General features: G+C 39.2%; 2 protein-coding genes and 1 pseudogene across 2 annotated transcripts; all 3 read right to left on the reverse strand.

The window, feature by feature from the left end:
- Positions 1 to 699: 699 nt before the first annotated feature.
- On the reverse strand, positions 700 to 1,728 carry LOC128053299 (trace amine-associated receptor 6). The gene has a single exon (XM_052645802.1). The coding sequence runs from the start codon at positions 1,726 to 1,728 to the stop codon at positions 700 to 702; it is 1,029 nt and encodes a 342-aa protein (XP_052501762.1).
- Positions 1,729 to 11,651: 9,923 nt separating this feature from the next.
- LOC128053307 (trace amine-associated receptor 7a-like) lies at positions 11,652 to 12,683 on the reverse strand. The gene has a single exon (XM_052645807.1). The coding sequence runs from the start codon at positions 12,681 to 12,683 to the stop codon at positions 11,652 to 11,654; it is 1,032 nt and encodes a 343-aa protein (XP_052501767.1).
- Positions 12,684 to 19,661: 6,978 nt separating this feature from the next.
- On the reverse strand, positions 19,662 to 20,699 carry LOC128053302 (trace amine-associated receptor 6-like; annotated as a pseudogene).
- Positions 20,700 to 24,030: the final 3,331 nt, after the last annotated feature.

Consider the following 24,030-nt stretch of genomic DNA (forward strand, 5'->3'; position numbering starts at 1 on the left):
GTATGATTACTTAGATATTAAAATTTATGTTTGATGAACTCTTCTTTAATATTGGCCAATTTGATCATTTATATTGCAAAAAAACCCCACAATAGCCCAGTGAAAGTCATCATAGAGAAGTTTTTGACAAGGTGGAAATGAGTGAAAGTCTTTGTAAGGAAAAGAGGAAAAGAAATCAAGAAAAAGACATTTTCAGGTTACAAAGGGAAGAGTCAATGGAATAAAAAGAAAACAGAAGGAGAAATGTGTCAACTACATTCCACCTTTCACCTCTTGCTTGCAGGCATTCATTGCTCACACACCTTCAGTGTCAGTACCATCATTCTACTCAGCCTTAGAAGCGAAGTTATAAACTAGAAGGAAAGACCCTGTGCTTGTTTTATTGTTTTTGCTAATGGTTATTATATCTCTAACTGTAATAGGCTATACTAACCTATACTATTTTATATTATTGGGGCACAGAGTGAGCTCCACTGTAGATAACGAATAGGGATTTAACATTTATGAGTCAAATAAATATTTTGGAGAAGCAACAGGAAGTGAGCATCCCAGCAAGACTGAAACATATTGACTTATCCAATTAAATTGGAAAAGCAAATTTTCTTTCTCTTCAGTAACAGTCTTATTTGATTTTTAAAAATACATTTCATTTGGAAAAGGTAAAGATATCTTCAACTTCCTCAACCCAATGGCTTACATTTATTCAGAGGACAAATTCATGCTCCCAGAACTATTCTTGAAAACCCGACCACTCACAATGACTTTGATGGCTTTCCTAAACCAAGGGTAAAATAAAGCATAGATCAAGGGGTTCATGGCTGAGTTGTAATAAGCACACCAACAGCAAATCTCATAAATATAGGCCGGGGTTATGAAGCCCATAAAGGCATCAATTAATGAGTCAATACTGTATGGTAACCACGAAATCATGAATGCTATGACCGTGATACCCAGGGTTTTAGCCGCTTTTCTCTCTCTCTTGGCTACTCTGGATTTGTAACTGTCTGATGATGACCCTGTTTTGCTACCAGTATTTTCAATCTTTTTAGCCTGATGTCTGGCCACAAGGAAAATATTACTGTAGAGAATTATCATGACAAGGGTAGGTATAAAGAAGGACAGAAAATCTACCAATACCCAGTTTTGATTTACAACTGTCTGGCAACCTCCTACACAGTTGAGGGCACTAGACAATTCCTCAAGCCCATTCTCATTGGCACCCGTGTAGAACACGGCACCACTGTAAGTAAGGGGCAGGATCCAGGAGATGCTGATGCATATCCCTGACACAGACACCGTGAACTTGGTGGGATAGACCAGAGGGTCAGTAACAGCAATGTACCTGTCGATGGAGATGAAGGACAGGTGGAAGAGAGAAGAGTAACAGAATGCTGCATCAAAGCATGTGTGAAAAGTGCAGAAAGTTCGCCCAAAGTACCAGCAGCTCTCCACAGACCTGACCATGCTGAAGGGCATCACAGTCACTCCCACCAGAAAGTCTGCACAGGCCAGAGAGGCGATGAGAAAATTGGTTGGTGAGTGCAGCTGCTTGAAATGAAGGATGGCAGTCATCACCAGGAGGTTTCCAAACATGGCCAGGACAGCCCCAGAGCCATACACCATGTACAGAATCACGCGGGATGCGGGTGAGTAGGGGGTTTTCACACAGGATCCATTCAGGTGCTCGTAGCAGAGGTGCACAGCTGCAGTGGGAGACGAGTTGCTCATGATCTGGGCTTTACATTCAAAGAATTCTGTCCTTCATTTCCACAGACTTTCAATGCCTGAAGAAATTATCACATATTAGTACTATTGTTTTTCAATTTTCCATTTTTTATTATAAATCTCAATTGTGTTCAATAGCAAAATAAAATACAAAAAATTACAATGGCCAAGATCACAAGGAGTTAGTTTTGACTAATGCTTAGTTTCCTTAATTTGGTAAAGTCCTAAATATTTTTATATGTTTTACCTCCAGAGTTCCTCTTTTCAACAGGGTATGATATGAGAAGTAATTGTAGACTGAAAGCATCATCTCCTGTTAGGTTTATCTGCATTACTGCCTAAACCACACAGTCTTTCCAGATAAATAAATGCCATCTATAGGAAAATCCCTAGATGGAATCCCTGTAGAACAACGTGTGAAATTGGAAGATTATTTTCAAGAGTGATTATTAAGATGGTTATTCTACAAAATGACTCCTTGCATTAAGTTAGGTTACCCATTACATTTCTACAAAAAAAAAGCTAAAGACTTTTTTTTTTCTTCTTAGACTTGAAATATTATTTCCCTATTCTCACTTCTGTTGTGGACACTTTCTTGCATTTTTATTACAAAGATAAAAGAGGGTACGAGCAGTGACAGTTAATACTTGGCTTTTTTCTCTGGTTAAGAATCACTTTTGCATCTTCACTGGATACCAAAAAACAGAAAAAGGAACATACACTGTGAGCAACTTGCAATGAAAGCACTAAAAGCACCATTCTTTGCATTTAGACACACCTTGCTTTCTGAGCTTCTATTACAGTTAGCACTGGCAGAGAAAAGATCATTGTCTTCTTAGGGTATTGTCACTGGAAGCAGATTGCAATGTCTCTCCATCCATGTGAGAAATGGGTGTAAACCCCCTGAGTCCTGCTCCTGTGCGTTACTCACAAACAGAAGACTTCCCATTCCCCTCTGCAGTGGGTTCCATGCTATCCTCGCCCCAACCTTTGCAAAAGATATGTCCATGTTCTAACCCCTCAAATGAGATCTTCTTTGGAAAAGAGGCCTTCACAGATTTCCAGTGTACTGTTGAAGCCTAGCTTGAAGGATTTTTGAGCTTTACCTTGCTAGCATGTGAACTGAGCGAATTTGTGCAGTAGTGCATTGTGTGTATGTACCATATCTTCCTTATCCACTCATCTACAGATAGACAGTAATGTTGCTTCCGTGCCCTGGCATTGGAAGCATGGGGTATTAACCATTGGACCACCAGGGTCTCCTTTCATTCTCCTCACTGTGCTGAGTGTCAGAATCACCACCCACCAAAAAGTCAGCCAAGGTCAGAGAGGTGATGAGGACTGAGCTGGAGAGGACAGCTGTTTGGAATGAGACCAGTGAGCAGAGCTTCTAGTACTTTGGAGAGCTTTATTCTCAATTGCACTATCATTTTGAAGAGAACTTTTGTTGTTCTGCTGACTGTCACTGAGTTTGATTTCTACTCTTTATGTCATTTCGGAAAAAGTGATGAGCTACAATACATGAGTTTGGTATAAGCTATAGGGGGAGCCCAGCTTCTAAGCTGGGAAGACAATGTCCCTAGAGAATGATTGTACAGGGGTTTGAATCAGAAAGTACCAAGGGTAGATCCTGGATATGTAATCTTGGACAGCTTATCTGAACTCTCCTGGCATCAGATTGCTCAGCTCTGATTTGGGAGTCATAATACCCACCATAAAGAGCTGTCTGAATAGAGGTAAGGTAGAAAAAGACTTAATTTATGCTTCAGTTCAGGTCAGTTCAGTTCAGTTGCTCAGTCATGTTCGACTCTTTGCAACCCCATGAATCGCAGCACACCAGGCCTCCCTGTCCATCACCAACTCCCGGAGTTCACTCAGACTCACATCCATCATGTCAGCGATGCCATCCAGCCATCTCATCCTCTGTCATCCCCTTCTCCTCCTGCCCCAATCCCTCCCAGTATCAGAGTCTTTTCCAATGAGTCAACTCTTCGCATGAGGTGGCCAAAGTACTGGAGTTTCAGCTTTAGCATCATTCCTTCCAAAGAAGTCCCAGGGTTGATCTTCAGAATGGACTGGTTGGATCTCCTTGCAGTCCAAGGGACGCTCAAGAGCCTTCTCCAACACCACAGTTCAAAAGCATCAATTCTTCGGTGCTAAGCCTTCTTCACAATCCAACTCTCACATCCATACATGACCAATTAATTACTACATTACATTACCAATAATATAGCATAATACAGGTTAGTATAGCATAGTAGAGTTAGAGATACAATAATCATTAGTAAAAATAATAAAACAAGTACAGGATCTTTCCTTCTAGTTTATAATTTCACTTCTAAGGACTGAGTAGAATGATGGTGCTGCCACTGAAGGTGGGTAAGTAATGAATGCCTGCAAGCAAGAGGTGAAAGCTAGAATGCAGTGGGCTTCCTAGAGCAAGTGAGCTGGAAAAACTGGTGTCAGTGATTAGATACCCAAATTGGAGGGAGTTCAAGTTTTAGTACAGGTCCATATTCTAAAATTCTAAAATCTATAACATTGGAAGTTTGTGTTTAATTAATTTGTTGACAAACACTTGCATGAGGGTATTTCTAGTGTTAATTTCTTATCAGTCTATCTGAATATTCATGCAGATACATTAATATTGTTTTGACTATGTGAGTATTGATGCAGAAATAATGCATTGATGACAAGTGTTTCACACACTCCACTGGTATATTCCAAATATTTAACGGATAGGACTTTTAAATGAAAAAATAAAAGAGTCTGATTTCTATAAGTCCTACGGGTTTCAGATAAAATATTGTATCTAGTGAGTTACAAGTCCTAAGTAAGGACAGAGGCAGGATGGAGGTGATATTCTAGAAGGAGAGAATTTCTAGAAACTATGAGGCAGATTAGTGCACAGTCAAGAGCACAAACTCTGGATCCAGTTGTCCTAGGATTGAATTCAGGCTTTCCCCAACTTCATAACTGGCCCAGGCCTCAGTATTTTCAGCTGTGAAATGGGGAAGATAATTTTATCTTCAACAAAGAGTTAGTACGATGATTATTAGGGTTGCTATTGCTAAAGCACATGATTCAGTATTTAACAGAGAAAGTGTTCACAACTTTAAATGCTTTATATACATATATGTATATGTATAGATATATGTATTATAGTTGTAGAGAGAATGAAGTGCTCAGAATTAACATTAAGATACAAAAAGGAAGAAGGACCCTGTGTCCATGTAGACCATATTGGAGAGAGGCAAGACTGGTATAATCTGATGACCTTTGGGGGTTTCTGGCAGGTCGGAGGGTGAATGCTCCACCACCATGAGAAGGAATGCAAATGATGCCCCCTCATTGCTCTGCTTTGAAAGAGCAGAGACCTCAGATGAAGACCAGGTTCCTAAGAGGTGCACAGAACCGACACAGAAGAAAACATGTTTGTAAAGTTAAATCTCAATATTTATTCTTTGTAATGTCTTTCAATCTTAATTCAGTTATGTTGAAATGCCAGTCTGGGGATCAGTGCCAGTCTGGGGGTCAGAGGAGAATGAGAACAATAAGATGCGTGTCTCATATTGTTTGTTCAATTTACAGAACTGCACTTTATTCTTAATAATCTATTTCTTTTATATTGACATTAAAACATACTTTTCTTCTGTGCTGCTGCTGCTGCTAAGCCACTTCAGTCATGTCCGACTCTGTGCAACCCCATAGATGGCAGCCCACTAGGCTCTGCTGTTCCTGGGATTCTCCAGGCAAGAATATTGGAGTGGGTTGCCATTTCCTTCTCCAGTGCATGAAAGTGAAAAGTGAAAGTGAAGTCACTCAGTCGTGTCCGACTTGTAGCGACCCCATGGATAGCAGCCCACTAGGCTCCTCCGTCCATGGGATTTTCCAGGCAAGAGTACCGGAGTGGGTTGCCATTGCCTTCTCCTTTTTTCTGCGAAATTCAGCCAAAACATAAACTGTCCCTGCTACTGTTGCTGCTGCTGTCTATGATGTCCTGAGTTGGCAAAGTTTATATTTGGCAAGTATTTGTTGGTTCCTTGAATTTTCTTTTTACAAATTTTCTTATTTCTGAAACCCAAGTTTCTAAGAACTACTATCCTGAGACATTAGTCTTTTTAATAACAAAGGTTGTATTTTTGCATAAAATAACCCTCCAAAATAAACCAGGGCAGCCTCTGGTCAATTCCAAGCTTTTGAGACGGTGAAATCTCTTCCAATAGAAACAGATATCCAAGAAATCAACTACATAAAAAAAGCAATATCTAACACTGACTATGAAAACAATTGTGCTGAGTCTTTCTACATTGTTTTTGCTACTCATTAAAACTTATTAGAAGAATCTATGCTACTTGCTACTCTGGTGTTTGACTCTCTCCTATATTCCACATATAGTGGGAGGTCCATCTTAGAGGTATTCATATAAAGAGCTGGTTATCTTCCTCTGAGGAGCACACATTTGGGGAGAGAGGGGGACGCAATATACCAAACAGATCATCAGAAAGCAGAAAGCAGTGTAACAGACAAATGAACAAAGTGGTTCTTAAGAAAGCAGGGGCTATGTAGATATACATTTACAACCTCTATTGTTCTAGCTTTTCATTCATGAAAAAAATGAAGACACCCTTTACCAGGTACTGCTGGGACTTCCCTAGTTGTCCAGTGGCTAAGACTCACCATTCCCAATTCAGGGAGCCTGCTTCAGTTCCTGGTCGGGGAACTAGATCCCACATGCTGCAACTAAGACCCGGTACAGTCAAATAAAATAAAATAAATAATAAAATTATAAGGTATTGTTACTGTATGAGCTATTACAGGAGCACATGATTTGCAAATATAATCATTCCTTATCATAATAATATATGATATCCATGAAAAATTGTATGCAATTTGCAAATTCATAACACTCAGGTGCTTTGAAATGTTTTGAAAGTAGAAGTCTTGCTGTGGAGAAGAGGCTCAAAGGAACCAAATAGTTATTAATGGAAACAACAAGATTATTTGTATTTGCTTGATGTGCGGACCAATCCTGTTATAGAAATTAAGATGTAATTTATCTAAATTATCCTCCCTTCACCCTTAGAGGGGGAAACCTTATACAGTAAAATATATAATGAAGATGTGTAGGTTGAAATGATACGGCACAGGAAATCAATTATTCCCACCAGTGTCCCCATATCTCCAAAGAATTTTATTTAACCTTTTCTTTATGATGACAGAATTTTTCCTTTGAAATAATTAGTATAAAGCTTGTTTTCATATTGCTCCCAGAAACTTGATGGCAGTGGCAGGGGCACAACAGGGGAGAAAATTTACATAATGGTTATTTCACTTAATTTCGGACTCCCTGGATGTGAATACTGGCTCTGTGTGTGTGTGTGTGTGTGTGTGTGTGTGTGTGTGTGAGTATGTGTGTACTCACACACTCAGTCACATCTCACTCTTTGTGGCCCCATGGAACGTAGGCTGACAGGTTCCTCTGTTCATGAAATTTTCCAGAATACCTGACTGGGTTGTCAGTCCTTACTCCAGGGGATCTTCCTGACCCAGGGATCGAACCTGCATCTCTTGTGTCTCCTGCATTGGCAGGCAGATTTTTTTACCACTAGCACCACCTGGAAAGCCAGAATACCGGCTCTATTGTTTAATGAATATGCCACCTTGGGCATGAGACTAGCTTCTTTATAGCCCAGGTTCCTCATTTATGATGTAAAATAATAATAATACAGTAATAATATTCCCTTGCGCATAGAGTTGTTGTGAAGACTGAGTGGGGGAGGTAAGGTGGTCCCAAGCGCACAATGAAAGATCCATAACTTAGACAAAGCACTCTTAGGGTTAGATTGTTTTTATTGTTGTACCCTGCCAGTTCCAAAGCTCATGTGTTACACACCAGAAACATTCAGTAAGTGTTCGCTGAAGCAAAGGCCAATAGGCTACCCCACATACAGCCAGAGTAAATTACAGAAGAGAGAAATGAGGGCAAGTGCTTGTTGTTTTCTTAATAAGAAAGTTCTAAAGTATTTATAATTATAGACAGAATCGAATGTTGACCTAGGAAAGGAAGTGGTAAAACTGAATGTTTTGTCTAATATATGTGAAAGTCTACTAAAACAAAAGAAAGACAAGTATAAATGCATTAAACTAGATGTTAGAGTGCTTATTTGAATCCAGAAGCTTTATGATATTCAGCAGACTTTTAAACTTTGATTTTAGCTTTTTCATTTTTAAAACGAGGAAGTATGATTTCTCTATATCTTGTGGCACAGGATTAGAGAAAGTTACCACACTAAAGAAGGCAAAGTGGTTGTCCGAGGAGGTTTCACAAATAGCTAAAGAAAGAAGAGAAGCGAAAAGCAAAGGAGAAAGAAAAGATATACCCAACTGAATGCAGAGTTCCAGAAATAGCAAAGAGAGATTAGACCTTTTAAAATGAACAACGCAAAGAAATAGAGGAAAACCATAGACTGGGAAAGACTAGAGATCTCTTCAAGCAAGCAGGAGATATCAAGGGAACATTTCACACAAGGATGGGCACAATAACGGACAGAAATGGTAAGGACCTAACTGAAGCAGAAGATATTAAGAAGAGGTGGCAAGAATACACAGAAGAACTATATATAAAAGCTCTTAATGACTGGGATTAACCGTGATGGTGTGGTCAGTCACCTACAGCCAGACATCCTGCAGTGAGAAGTCAATTGGGCCTTAGGAAGTATTACAATGAACAAAGCTAGTGGAGGTGATGGAATTCCAGCTGAGCTCTTTCAAATCCATAAATATGATGCTGTGAATGTGCTGCACTCAATATGCCAGCAAATTTGGAAAACTTAGCAGTTGCCACAGGACTGGAAAAGGTCAATTTTCAAACCAATTCCAAAAAAGGGCAATGCCAGAGAATGTTCACCAGAGAATTGTACTACCATACAATTGTGTTCATCTATCATGCTAGTAAAGTTATGCTCAAAATCCTTCAAGCTAGGCTTCAACAGTGAACCAAGAACTTCTGGATGTAAAAACTGGGTTTAGAAAAGGCAGAAGAACCAGAGATCAAATTGCCAAAATATTTTGGATCACAGAGAAAGCAAGGAGAGTCCAAAAAAATATCTACTTCTTCTTTGATTTCATGAAAGCCTTTGACTGTATGGTTCAGCAAACTGTGGGAAATTATTCAAGAGATGGGAATACCTTACCACCTTACCTGTCTCCTGAAAAACCTGTGCGCAGGACAAGAAGCAACAGTTAGAACCGGACATGGAACAAAGGACTGGTTCAAAACTGGGAAAGCAGAAAGACAAAGCTATATATTGTTACTCTGCTTATTAAACTTATATTCAGAGTACATCTGAATGTACTGGCATGTGTACATCTGGCATGTGTAAACCTGGCATGTGAAATGCCAGAATGGATGAATTGCAAACTGAAATCAAGATTGCCAAGAAAAATGTCAATAACCTCAGATATGCAGATGATACCACTCCAATGGCAGAAAGTAAAGAGGAACTACAGAGCTTATGGATGAGGGTGAAAGAGAAGAGTGAAAAGCTGGCTTACAAGTCAACATTCAGAAAATTAAAATCATGGCATCTGGTTCCATCACTTCATGGCAAATAGAATAGCAAAAAAGCTGAAGCAGTGACAGATTTTATTTCTAGGAGGGGGGGGGGGACTCCAAAATCACTGCTGACAGTAACTGCAGCCATGAAATTAGAAGATGCTTGCTCCTTGGAAGGAAAGCCACGATAAACCTAGACAGCATAATAAAAAGCAAAGACATCATTTTGCTGACAAAGGTTCATAGAGTCAAAGCTATGGTTTTCCGGTAGTCACGTATGGATGTGACAGTCGGACCATAAAGAAGGTTGAGCACCAAAGAACTGATGCTTTCCAATTGTGGTGCTGGAGAAGACTCTTGAGAGTTCCCTGGACAGCAAAGAGATTAAACCAGTCAATCCTAAAGGAGATCAACCCTGAATATTCATTGGAAGGACTGATGTTAAAGCTGAAGCACCAAAACTCTGGTCACTTGATGTGAAGTGAAAGTCTCTCAGTCGTGTCTGACTCTTTGCAACCTCATGGACTATAGAGTCGAGGAATTCTCTAGGCCAGAATACTGGAGTGGGTAGCCTTTCCCTTCTCCAGGGGATCTTCCCAATCCAGGGATCGAACCCAGATCTCCCACATTGCAGGCAGATTCTTATCCAGCTGAGCCACACCTGATGGGAAGAGCCAGTTCATTGGAAAAGACCCTGATGCTAGGAGAGATTAAGGGCAGGAGGAGAAGGGGGTGACAGAGACAGAGGATGAGATGGTTAGATAGCATCATGGACTCATTGAACATGAATCTGAGAAAACTCTGGAAAGATAGTGAAGGACAGAGAAGCCTGGTATGCTGCAGTCCATGGGGTTGCAACAAGTCAAACATGACTTAGTGACTGAGCAACAAAAAAGATTGCAGTTTTGAAAGTGGTAAATCAAAATGAATTCAAATTTTCACTGTCAGAACTGAAAAGTTGAGGGTAAACTAATACTAAGCAGTCTAGGGTGCCTTTAAATCATTTGTTTCATCTTTAACTATCAAGTAAAGATGAGAGAGATTCTCACAAGTACATTAAATCAGAAATAATACACAATCTCAGGAAAGGTTTACCAACTGAAAGCATTTGTTTAATAATAATCAGAAATGATATCCCTAATATATGATTGATTCACATTAAATGAGAAATTAGAGAAATAAACAAGGATATTTTTATATATATTCATCCCTGTCCCAATGATATGATGCTCTGATTTTTCAAACTTGATATCTGATTGCTGCAAAATAAAATTAGAATAGAATCAAGTGATTTATTTAAAAAATTATTAAAAAATACATAAATATAGCATTCTCTAGTCTTGGTACAAAAAACAAGTCTCCATGTCTGAAAAGTTGACTGGCTTCTATACAATGTGAATTGCTTAACTTGTTCAGTTTCAAATTTGTGGGTTATATAAAATGCATTTATCAGCCCCTGTCATCTTTTTGTATCCTTCATTTCAGTTCTGTATTTTTTAGAACATATCTGTAATTTGAGCTTTCATGTATATCATTGAAAATCCTTATAAATAATCTTTGGAACAATGCAAAAGTGAACAAAACAGAAAGCTAATTTAACATAAAGCACACAAAAAAAATGACAATGTTAAAAACTCGTGCATGCTCTAAACATATGTTAACTGGTAAAATGTATAAAGTCAGCTGAAATTTTATGAGCAGACAATCACCAGGAAGTAGCCCACTCAACAAATGACATCAATTACCTTTCCCATAGCAAATAATTTGACAGATATTATAGTCAATATATTTATCTCTGGGTTGATTTTACCCAACTCTGAGATCATATTTCTGGTCTCACAAATCTGAACACCTGACAAGGCAGAGTCACTACTTTGCCCTCCCTGAGCCAGAATATCTCTAAGTATTCCCCAGCTACATTTACACTGTAATAGTAATTTAAAAAATATTTCGAAGGAATAAAGAGAAGCTATAACCAGGGATTAAACTATTATAAAGTAATAAAAGGGAGGATTTAGAATAACAAAACATTGCAGTTTCTGTCTATACATTCTTTTACATTTTCTCAAGAATGCTACAAGGAAGGGATTAATTACTAGAGACGTATAGTGAAGATCAGAAACAAGTAGCAACCCAAGTTCAATGTTAAAATGCCACGTTTCTGGCTCCAAGGTCATGCTGTTTCCATAACAACCAGGTTTTTATGTTATACTGACCAAAGAATGATGAAACTGAATTTAAGTCTTCAGGTCATATTGGAAGCATAATTTATTCTTTTACAAGATCTTGCATGTATATGATTACATTTTCTACCCAATGATGTGTTCACTGTGAATCTATATTCAATTCCTCCATCTAAAATGTGGACTTACCCAGAAAATAAATTTACTGTCGAGGAATTCTGTCTCAAGACTTTGCCAGTGACAATGAGTTTGATGGCTTTTTGAAACCAAGGATAAAAGTAAGCATAAATCAAGGGATTCATAGCTGAGTTATAATAAGCAATCCAAACCAATATTTCATAAATATACGTGGGAGTGATGAAACCTAGGAAGGCATCAATGATGGAATCCAGGAAGTAAGGCAGCCAGGAGATGAGAAACGCCAGCACTGCGACGCCCAGGGTTCTTGCTGCCTTTCTCTCCCTCTTGGCCACTCTGTCTTGGAAGCTCTCTGAGCATCGCCCAGTCTTGTTGTTCAGATTCTCAATTTTTCTAGCCTGCTGTTTAGCAATGAGGAAAATCTTGGAGTACAGAACTATCATGACAAGGGTGGGGATGAAAAATAATAGAAAATTCACCAATACCCAACTCTGATTCACTGCAATTTGACAGCCTCCCACACAGGTGAGAGCACTTACTAGATCCTCCAGTCCAGCTGCATTTGCTCCTGTGCCAAGAAGGGAAAAAGTATAAATAATGGGAAAGAGCCAAGAGAAGACAATACACATGCCAGAAACAGACACAGTGAACCTGGTTGGATAGACCAGGGGGTCAGTGACAGCAATGTATCTGTCCAGAGAGATAAAGCACAAGTGGTAGATGGAAGTGTAACAGAATGAGCCTTCAAAACAAGAGTGGAGTTGACAGTAACGCTGCCCAAAGTACCAGCAGCTCTCCACGGACCTCACTGTGCTGAAGGGCATCACAGTCACTCCCACCAAGAAGTCTGCACAGGCCAGAGAAGCAATCAGGAAGTTGGTAGGAGAATGCAGCTGCTTGAAGTGGAGAATGGAAATCATCACCAGGAGATTTCCAAATACAGCCAGCACAGCTCCAAAGCTGAACACTGTGTACAGGATGAGGCGGGGAGCTGGTGAGTAGGGGGTTTTCACACAGGATCCGTTCAGGTGCTCGTAGCAGAGCTGCACAGCTGCAGCAGAAGGAGACGCACTGCTCATGATTCTCTGATTTGATACCTGGAAACCTGTCACCCTCTGTGGCCCAGGATGTCATTCCAGTTTTCAAAATATCCTTTAAGAAAAGATAAATACAATGTCAGCACTTGCCAGTGTATTCTGTCTTTCTAAAGATGCATGTTTAGAAAGTGATTCATATTCTCATCTTGTAAAATGATAATTTCCAAATGAATAAGCAGTTAATTTACAACATTGCATAGAATGCTGTTGATTTAAATTTAAAAAAAATCTTCCCTAGTTTTTCATATTAGAGAGGTTGTCTTCAAGAAGCTTTTACAGGATACATGTTCGAATGCCACATTTTATTAGTATTATTTTCCTAATTTATCAGAGCAATGATAATGCCCCAAACACTCTCTCCCCTCAGGAATGTAACTAAACAATTTCAATCCCCAAAGCCCTTAAGACTGAATCCCCATAAGTTCAAGGTGCTTAGAAAGAAAAAATTAAATAACAGTTATGTTTATGCTAAAATAAGTTTATGCTCTACTAATTTCCTGATGACACTTTAGCTTTGCATGGAACAGAATAGTGCCTATCCTTTAAAACCTTTGACTGGAATTTGAAAGTCATATTATTTGCTATTATTAAATACTGCCTTTTCACTTTTTTAAGAACATTTTATGTATATGATTTCTGTGTTGAATTCACTAAAACTCTTTCAAATAAACTCTTTATCCCTACCAGTGTTGATTTGTGTTAAAAAAATTAAATATGTGGGCTCAGTTGCTCAGTCACTCAGTCGTGTCTCTTTGTGACCACATGGGTTATAGCCCACCAAGCTCCTCTGTCCATGGAATTTTCCAGGTGAGAACACTGGAGTGGGTTGCCATTTCCTTCACCAGGGCATCTTCCCAACCCAAGGATCTAATATGTGTGTTTTATGTCTCCTGTATCGGCAGTTGGATTTACCACAGCACATGATGAAAAGCTCAAAGAAGTTAAATAATCATGTGTTAAATACTTGAATGCTTCAGGTTTACTTTTAAAAATTCTGACCTGGGAAAGTTGGGTAGCAGAATACAAGGCGTTTGCCTCAGGGGACAGCAAAGGGAGTGTAGGTACAAAGAAAACATTGTTTCTGCTCCTGTTGTTGTTGGCGTTGCAGTGGGAGCAGCATGCAAGATACTTTAAAAACAAAATATTGAAAGGACTTTTGGAATGTGGATATTCCTATTATACTCTGGGTTATACCACTGACAAATTTCCTTTTCCCCTCAGCATTCTAGAACAGATCTCACCTTAGTTTTTCCAAAAGTGTTTTTTTTGCCGCTTCCCTAATGGTGCCATGGTACAGAATTTGCCTACCAGCGCAGGAGACACAGGTTCGATCCCTGATCGGGGAAGATCCCATAGGCCATGGAGCACCTGAGTCCCAGCACCACGACGACTGAGCCTGGGCTCTAGAGGCTGGGAGCTGCAACCACTGAGGCCGTGTGCCGCAGCTACTGAAGCTCACACACCACGTGCTCTGCAACAAGAGAAGCCACGGTGATGAGGAGACTGTGCACGGCAGCTAGAGAATAGCCCCTGCTGGCTGCAACTGGAGAAAAGCCTGCGCAGCAATGAAGACGCAGCACAGCCAAAGACTGCACAAATAGAATTATTTTTTTAAAAAAGTGTTTTCTGAGGAATGACTTCTATGTTTAAAAACCAGCTTTTTCATATTAAGGCATAACATAAATTTGAAAAGTTTACATTTTTAGCATGCACGGACTGATGACATGATAAACGTATCCACCCTTATATTTACCACCACAACCAAGGTAGAAAGCAACACCCTGGCAGTTCTCCTCAAGCCCTTTTATAGTTAATCTCACCCCACATTTCCTTTCCCCTGTCCTAGGGAAAACACTGATCTCCATTCTATGGCTAGAGATTAATTTTCAAGGCCTAAAAATCTTTTATGAAAAGAGCACAAAGTTTGTCCTCTTTGGTGTCTGGCTTATTTCAGTCAGGTCAATGTCTGTGAGTTTCATCCATGTCTGAGTACATTTTCAGCTCATTCCTTGTTATTGCTAAATGTAATTCTGTTGTCTGAATATACCACAATTATTTTATCCATATTTTGTTGTTGTCCAGTTGCTCAGTCATGTCTGACCAGTTAATAAATATTCAGACTGTTCAGCTTGGGGTTGTCATACTGGGAAGTGTAGGTTCAACTCTGCAAGAAAGTATACAATATCTTCTAAAGTAACTGGACCTGGCTTACTTCACTCTGTATAATCCGCTCGTTTCATTCACCTCATTAGAACTGATTCAAATGTATTCTTTTTAATGGCTGAGTAATACTCCATTGTGCACTGGGATGACCCAGAGAGATGGTATAGGGAGGGAGGTGGGAGGGGGGTTCAGGATTGGGAACACGTGTACACCCGTGGCGGATTCATGTTAATGCATGGCAAAACCAATACAGTATTGTAAAGTAAAATAAATTAAAAAAAAAAAAAAGAAAAAGAGCAAAAAATAAATAAAGTAACTGGACCATTTTATACTCCTACCAGCAAGCTATGAGTGTTCCAGTTTGCTCCAAATCTTTCTTTCCTCCTGGTGGACTGTCTATCGACTTAAAAGATTTTGGAATAAATCAAAGCTTATCCATTATACTTTATCTTACTTCTCTAACTCCATGTGAGAGGCCAACATGTGAACAAGTAATGACAACTCAATGTGGTGACGGCTCGGATACACAGAGCGCAGTGGCGGTCACCACAGTGAAGCAAGGGAACTGTATCCACAGGCAATTTTACCAAGCAGGTAACTATAAAGATAGGTTGAGAGGGTCAAGGAGATATTTAAAGTGAAAACAGAGAAGGGTTTCCCCCGGCGAGAGGGGAGTGTGTTTTGAGGCTCCGAGATGGGGGCTGGACGCATTTGTAAGGCTGAGAGCAGCTGCAGCGCAGGCGCAGTGTGGGGAGTGGCATGAACTCAAGGAGACCTGCACACAAGCTGACCACACCCGCCTCTTTTTGCCAAGCTGTTTGGATTTCTGAGAGGTCAGTGGGTAGGAGGGGAGAGGACATGAAATACCCGTGGGAACAGATACAAATCTTCGCTTCATCTGCCCAGGGATGCTAGGGAGGATTTCTTTTTCTGCAATACTCTTAAATCTACTTAGAGTTTCACATTGCACCAGGTACAAGAAAAATACCTCAGTAAATATAGGGATTGTGACCTTTATCCCCACAGTGTCATCCATCTTCAGAGAGCTTGGTCTCACATTAGTATCTGTGGGTGTTCTTTGAGGTCTGTCTTCTGAGGAATGCATTTTCCTACCCTAAGGGGCAGATTTATAATCTTTCCTGGTGGCTCTGTCCGTGGAATTTTCCAGGTGAGAGTACTGGAGTGGGTTGCCATTTCCTTCTCCAGGGGATCTTCCTGACCCAGGGATTGAACCCAGGTCTTCCTCATTGCAGGCAGACGCTTTACCAAAGAATTCGCCTCCCAGTGCAGGAAATGCGGGTTGATCCCTGGGTCAGGAAGATTCCTTGAAGAAAGAAATGGTAATCCACGCCAGTATTCTTGCCTGGGAGATCCCAGGTACTGTAGCCCACCAGGCTCCTCTGTCCACGGGGTCACAAAAGAAAAGACAAGACTTAGTGACTAAACAGCAAGGGGCAGACTGGGCAACATTCCCCTTCTAGAGGGGAAATGCTCCTTCCAGCCTTGCTGGGAGGTGAAGTCGCTTCTCAAAATATGTGCCTCTACTCAACACATCTACTGTGCTTGTTTATCACTTTTCAAAATGACCTGAAAAGTAGAAATAAAGCACAAGTGGAATGTTGAACCATGACTCTTCGTAGCTTCCATCGCTCCTAAAGACAGCAGGTCATTAATATAGACAAGAAGAGTTGGAGCATATTAAAGATCTGCTGAAAGGAAACCATAAAAATACTTAAAAATATTAAGATATAATTCCATAGATACTTTATATAAGGTGCAGTTTCTAAAATATACTAATGTACCTATGTCATAGTTTCATTAGATAAGACAAAAATATACCAAAGATATATTCTCAAAAGATATTCCCTTCCCAAATAAAACAAGCAAGCACACAGATAAAGCTGATGATGCTTAGATAAAAATAAAGGTGGTATTATTAATATCAATTTTAACCTATGTATTTTAATCACAAACATTAAAATGATAAAGCTAAATTACAAAGTAAATCCCCCTCCCCAAACACAGAGACTGTCTGTTATACATAAAATTACATTTTGTAAAAGTGTAATATGGGGACCTAGTCCATATATTGTTTTATAATCTAGGTCAGATTTTTTTGCTTCTGTTTTCTTTGGATTTTAGTGAAAAAAATATATTGTGGTTGTCTTACCTTGTTAATTGTTACAGGGCATTTGTTCTTTTTAATGGTTTTATAATGTTCCATTTCAAAAGTAGAACATAATTGATTTAATATACACCATATCAATCCTAGTTTATTTCAATCTATAATTGAGATATACAGTGAATATCCTTGTCATGTTTCCTTCCTTGCCTCACTCTATCTTCTTAGGCTTGCTTGGCAGAAGTGGAACTACAGAGTCAAGTGACATGTGATTTGAAATTTTATATAAATGTTGTAATTTTCCTCTAAGAGAAGAGGTATTAAATTGTGGTTTTCCTATATGAACATGCCCAACTCTCAGTAGTGTGCTCAACTTCTCAGAATCTAATTAATCTGATATTAATGATCCTTTCAATGCTGTCCTTCCAATTCAAGACATGAAACTTTATTACATTTTAACTAACTTTTAAAATTATTTGTACATTGGACATTTTAATGTATTTATTAGCCATGCCTCTGTAAAATTTCCTGTTTATTTGTTTAGTGGGACATTTGTCTCCATCTTTCTATTGTGTAAATTGCTTTTACATTTTTAAATCTACTAATTCTTCATCATGCATGCTACCAAAACTTTGTCTGTTTTTCCTTAACATGGTGTTCTTTTTTTTTGAAGTTTAAAAATTAAGTGCCTGAATCCATATGGATTTTTTGTCATGATTCCACCAATAAAGTTAAAAATATATATGTTTTCTTCTGGTTTTTTAACATCTGGAAGAAATCAGTTTTGATTTTGTGAAATACATCAAGCAAGATCCTTAAGAATTTTTCAAAAAGTTTTATACAACATTTCTAAATTACATATTTTTCCAATAACATAGATAATAGTAGTATTTCTTTTTTATCATGAACAGTGTGTAAGCTCCAAATAGTACCTATAGAAGGAAAGATAACCAACAATTGCTCTCTATCAGGAGTTGGAAGGTAAAACAACAAACTTCATGAAATGAGAAAATGGTTACATAAAGGGATGCAACTATGATAGAAACTGGGCTTCCCTTTGGCTAATGGTTATTCCTACATTTACAAAATATCTCTTAAGAAAATAAAACATGAATCTCATCCTGAGTCTGAAATGGCTGATGGATATGTCTCAGAGACCTTTAGGAGCTCTAGAAAACTGGACACCAAGAATCAATTTGCTCAAGATAAATGCGAACTGAGTCCACAGAACAACCTGACATTAACAGGGAACAGAGAAGAAAGAAACATGAAAATGAAAAAAAAGTTCAGTGGTAGGAAAGGTAAAACAGCACCAGGCTTGAAAGAAGAAATAACAACTGACAGAGCAGGGTGGTGTGAAGATTTGAGGAAACGAGAATTATGACCACTGTGTCAACCACTACTAAATAACATGGTTCTATCAAGTGCTCAAAGGATGTTCACTTTTCAAAATATGTAAACATATAAAAGTGAAGCTGCTAAAATTGAGGTACCATGTCTCCTCAACAAAAAGATCATTTTCAAGTCTATATTTCATGCAATAATCACTATAGAAATTTCCAGTATATCACCAGATCAACTTAAAATTTTTCAAATCATCGATCTGAAATTTAGGCTTTAGAAGTTAGTTTTATAATTCATAAACTGTCTTTTAATATTGCCAGTTTAATAAGTTTTATTGCTCTCCCAAACCAATGATAAATGAAGCATAAATCAAATTATTTAGGGTAATTTGCAATAACTGAACCAACAAAGTATCTCATAAGCATATGAAGTGTGATAAAACTTAAAGAAGAATCAATGAATTGATCAGATACATCGAGTAATCATGAGACCAAAAGTGCTACATTGTGAAGCCCAGGCTTTTAACTGCTTTTCTCTGTCTCTTAGCCACTCTGATCTTGTGAGTCTCTGGTGACAAATTTATTTTCTAGTAATATTTTCCATCTTTTTAGTCTGCTTTCTAACCATAAGAATAATATTTCTATACAGTAGCATCTTAACAAAGCCAGGTGTGAAAAATAATAGAAATTCTATCAATATCCAAAACTGATTTAAACAGGTTGAAAATCACTTATTAAGCAGAGAGCACTTACTAATCCCTCCATCCCATCATCTCTGACATCTGTGTAAGCTTGGCACCACTGTATGCCAGGGGCAGGATGTAGAAGATGCTGAAGCCAGTTCCTGACACAGACACCATGCAGACTTAAACATAATACTTTTAACTGCATCCCAAAAAAATTCCCTGGGAAAATAATCAAAGCAAGAAAAGCAGCAAACTGGAGAAAGTTAATCACAGAAATTTTTGATAAATTGCAAATGGGTAGATCAGTCTGTAAGGAAGAAAAGAAATAAAAGGCAACAGACATGTTTACAGGTTACAAAGGGAAGAGTCAATGGAATAAGAGAAAAAAGGTGGGGAATGACTGCAGGGAATGGGCAATGGCGCATTCTACAGCAGTTAACAATAATGGGCTTAACATTTATTAGTCAAATAAATATTTTTGAAGAAGCAAAAGGGAAATGCACATCCTAACAGACTGACACATTGATTTATCCAATTAAACTGGAAAAGCAATTTGTTTTCTCTGAAGTAACAATCTTACTTGATTTTTAAAAATTCATTCATGTGTAAAATGTGAAGATACCTTCAACTTCTTCAACCCAATGGCTTACATTTGTTCAGAGAACAAATTCATGCTTGCAGAACCGTTCTTGAAAACCCCACCACTCACAATGACTTTGATGGCTTTCCTAAACCAAGGGTAAAATAAAGCATAGATCAAGGGGTTCATGGCTGAGTTATAATAAGTACACCAACAGCAAATCTCATAAATATAGGCCGGGGTTATGAAGCCCATAAAGGCGTTGATTAATGAGTCAATACTGTATGGTAACCATGAAATCATAAATGCTATGACCGTGATACCCAGGGTTTTAGCTGCTTTCCTCTCTCTCTTGGCTACTCTGGATTTGTAACTGTCTGATGATGACTCCTTTTTACTACCGGTATTTTCAATCTTTTTAGCCTGTTGTCTGGCCACAAGGAAAATATTACAATAGAGAATTAGCATAACAAAAGTAGGTATAAAGAAGGATAGAAAATGTACCAACACCCAGTTTTGATTTATAACTATCTGACAGCCTCCTACACAGTTGAGGGCACTAGACCATTCCTCTAGCCCATTCTCATTGGCACCCGTGTAGAACACGGCACCACTGTAAGTAAGGGGCAGGATCCAGGAGATGCTGATGCATATCCCTGACACAGACACCGTGAACTTGGTGGGATAGACCAGAGGGTCAGTAACAGCAATGTACCTGTCGATGGAGATGAAGGACAGGTGGAAGAGAGAAGAGTAACAAAATGCCACATCACAGCATGTGTGCAAAGCACAGAAACTTTGCCCAAAGTACCAGCAGCTCTCCACGGACCTGACCATGCTGAAGGGCATCACAGTCACTCCCACTAGAAAGTCTGTACAGGCCAGAGAGGTGATGAGAAAATTGGTTGGTGAGTGTAGCTACTTGAAATGAAGGATGGCAGTCATCACCAGGAGGTTTCCAAACACGGCCAGGACAGCCCCAAAGCCATACACCATGTATAGAATCACGCGGGACGTGGGTGAGTAGGGGGTTTTCACACAAGATCCATTCAAGTGCTCGTAGCAGAGCTGCACCGCTGCACTGGGGGATGAGTTGCTGCTCATGATCTGTCCTTTACACTCAAAGAATTCTGTCCTTCTTGATTTCCACGGACTTTCAATGCTTCTGGAGGAAATCATACATACAGTAGGATGCCTGAGGAAATTATCAGACATTAGTACTATTGTTTTTTCAATTTTCCTTTTTATTATAAATCTTAAATAAGTTCAGTAACAGAATAAAATGCAAAAATTTTACATTGGACAAAGTCACTGGGAGTGAATTTCAACTAACTAAAGCTTAGATCCCTGAATTTGATAAAATTCCCTTTTGGTCTTAAATATCTTTAAAAAATTTTTACCTTCAGAGTTCCTCTTTGCAACAGGCACTGATATGGGAAGTAATTATAGCATCAACTCCTGTTAGGTTTATGTGCCTTACCGCCTAAAGCATATAGCCCTTCCAGATATATAAATGCCATCAATAGGAAAATCCCTAGGTGGAATCCCTGTAGTGCAAGGTGTGAACTTGGAAGTTTATTTTCAGTAGTGAGTGTTAAGAAAGCTACTGCACAAACAACTGTTTTAATTAGGTCATTATGTTTCTTGAGCTCAAGATTTTTTTTCTTCTAACACTTGGACTTTTCCCCTATTTTTAGTCCTGCTGTGATCGCCTTATTGGATTTTTGTTACAGAGGTATCATAAGGTACAGGCACTGTGAGTCGATACTTAGCCTTTCTCTCCCAATAAGAACTGATTTTTGCCTGTGCGCTGGCTACTAACAAACAGAAAAGGTAGCATACAGTGTGTGCAGCTTGACTTGGATGAATTACATTTCAGGAAAACATTAAAAAAACACCAGGGTATTTAGACATGTCCACATTTCTGAACTACTCGACTGTCAGTGCTCTTAGAGAAAAGATGTGTTCTCTTCTCAAGACATCATTAAAAAGAATACATTTGAGTCAGTTCTAATGAGGTGAATGAAACTGGAGCCTATTATACAGAGTGAAGCAAGCCAGAAAGAAAAACACCAATACCGTATACTAACGCATATATATGGAATTTAGAAACATGGTAACGATAACCCTGTATGCGAGACAGCAAAAGAGACACAGATGTATAGAACCATCTTTTGGACTCTGTGGGAGAGGGGGAGGGTGGGATGATTTGGGAGAATGGCACTGAAACATGTATAATACCATATAAGAAACGAATTGCCAGTCTAGGTTCGATGCAGGGTGCAGGATGCTTGGGGCTGGTGCACTGGGATGGCCCGGAGGGATGATGTCGGGGGCGGAGGTGGGAGGGGCGATTGGGATTGGGAACACATGTAAACCTGTGGCAGATTCATGTTGATGTGTGGCAAAACCAATACAATATTGTAAAGTAATAATAATAATAATAGATTTTAAAAAGGAAAAAAAAATAAAATGAACATGAATCTCTTGGAAAAAAAAAGACATCATTGGAAGTGGATCTATAATGTCTCCTCATCCACTTGAGAAGTCCACACATAAACCCTCCGAGTGATTCACAGTCATTTGTGAATCCAAGTGATAGAACTTTCTGTCCCTTGTGTTAAAAAATGTCAACTAAGGAATAATGAACAGAAAACTTAAACATAGCAATGCATTTCTTGGTAATTTCCCACCCTTGGAATGTCGGGACAGAGCAGAGCAAAAGTATTATCCAGCCTTCTTCAAGCAGGATTCCAGACTCTGGCCACTGTAGGGCCACTGATTTTGAAGATATGTCTGGACTTGTTCTTTTGAATTGTGCCATAGGAATTATTATTAATTCATCTGGCCATTTGACTCCTAATCACATATACAGAAAATATTCTTAATGATCTCTTAGATTCTTCCTAGTGTATTCTGAGAGTTTGATTTTGTAAAATAACCAGTTGCTTAAATCAACAAAGGTGTAGACTATGCTTTCTCACAGAGAAGGCAATGGCAACCCACTCCAATACTCTTGCCTGGAAATCCCATAGATGGAAGAGCCTGGTAGGCTGCAGTCCATGGGGTTGCGAAGAGTCAGACACGACTGAGTGACTTCACTTTCACTTTTCACCTTCATGCATTGGAGAAGGCAATGGTAACCCACTCCAGTTCTCTTGCCTGGAAAATCCCAGGGACAGCGGAGCCTGGTGGGCTGCTGTCTGTGGGGTCACACAGAGTCAGCCATGACTGAAGTGACTTAGCAGCAGAAGCAGCAGCAGCAGGCTTTCTCAGCTTCAGCACTATTGACATTTGAGTTCTGATAAGTTTTGATGTGGGATCTGTCCTGTATATCGAAGGGCATCTAGCAGCATCCTTGCTACTAGATGCCAGTAAAATCTCCTTAATTGTGAAAGCCAAAAATATCTCCAGACACTGAGAAGTGTCCTCTGAGGGGCAAATGTATAAGAGAGGGAATGAGTGAAATGAGCGCAGTCGTGTCTGACTCTTGGCAAACCCATGGACACCTCTGTCCATGCCAGGCTCCTCTGTCCATGGAATTCTCCAGGCCAGAATACTGGAGTGGGTAGCCATTTCCTTCGCCAGGGGATCTTTTCATCCCAGGGACTGAACCCAGGTCTCCCTCATTGCAGATGGATTCTTTACTGTCTGAACCCAATATGTCAGTGGATCTGCCTTACTTAGAACCATGTTTCTAGGCAAAAGAAAAGTATCATATGATCACAAGTATTACAAGTATCACTTGTCATTTGGGGTACAGAAATAACTTTATCTCCCTCCATTATTTTAAATTTATTCAACAATTAATTCTTTAATCCAAGGCATATTTATTGAGTGCCAGGAGCTGGGTACAAAGAAGTGAACAAACAGATATGACCCCTTTCTTCATGAAACTTTCAATCTTGAAAGAAGAACAAACCTTCAACAAGTAAGCAGATAAATGGATGTATGAATAAAAATTGTGAGAAGTATTACAAAGGTGAAAGACCTTTGTGTGAGAGCGTAGTGACCACCTAGACAGGCAGGTGGGGACAGTAAAGTTCCTACCAACAGAATAAACCCAAAATGCTGCTGCAATATTGTAGACTTTTAATGCAATACATGGGCTTCCTTGGTTGCTCAGTGGAAAAGAATCTGCCTGCTAACGCAGGAGATGCGGGTTCTATCCCTGGGATAGGAAGATCCCTGGAGAAAGAAATGGCAACCCGCTCCAGGGTTCTTACCTGAGAAATCCCTTAGACAGAGGAGCCTGGTGGGCTATAGTGCATGGGGTTGTAAAAGTGTCAGACAAGACTTACAATTAAAAACAATAACAGCAAATAGAATATATACTCAGAGAAAGAAAATAGAAAATGAATGCAACTATAGTTGGGGTTTTCAGACCTTTTTTTAGCATAGAGAAACTTAATGGGAAAGAAATATTACACCGAAA

This window comes from Budorcas taxicolor, chromosome 9, assembly GCF_023091745.1.
Source record: "Budorcas taxicolor isolate Tak-1 chromosome 9, Takin1.1, whole genome shotgun sequence".
Taxonomy (NCBI): domain Eukaryota; kingdom Metazoa; phylum Chordata; class Mammalia; order Artiodactyla; family Bovidae; genus Budorcas; species Budorcas taxicolor.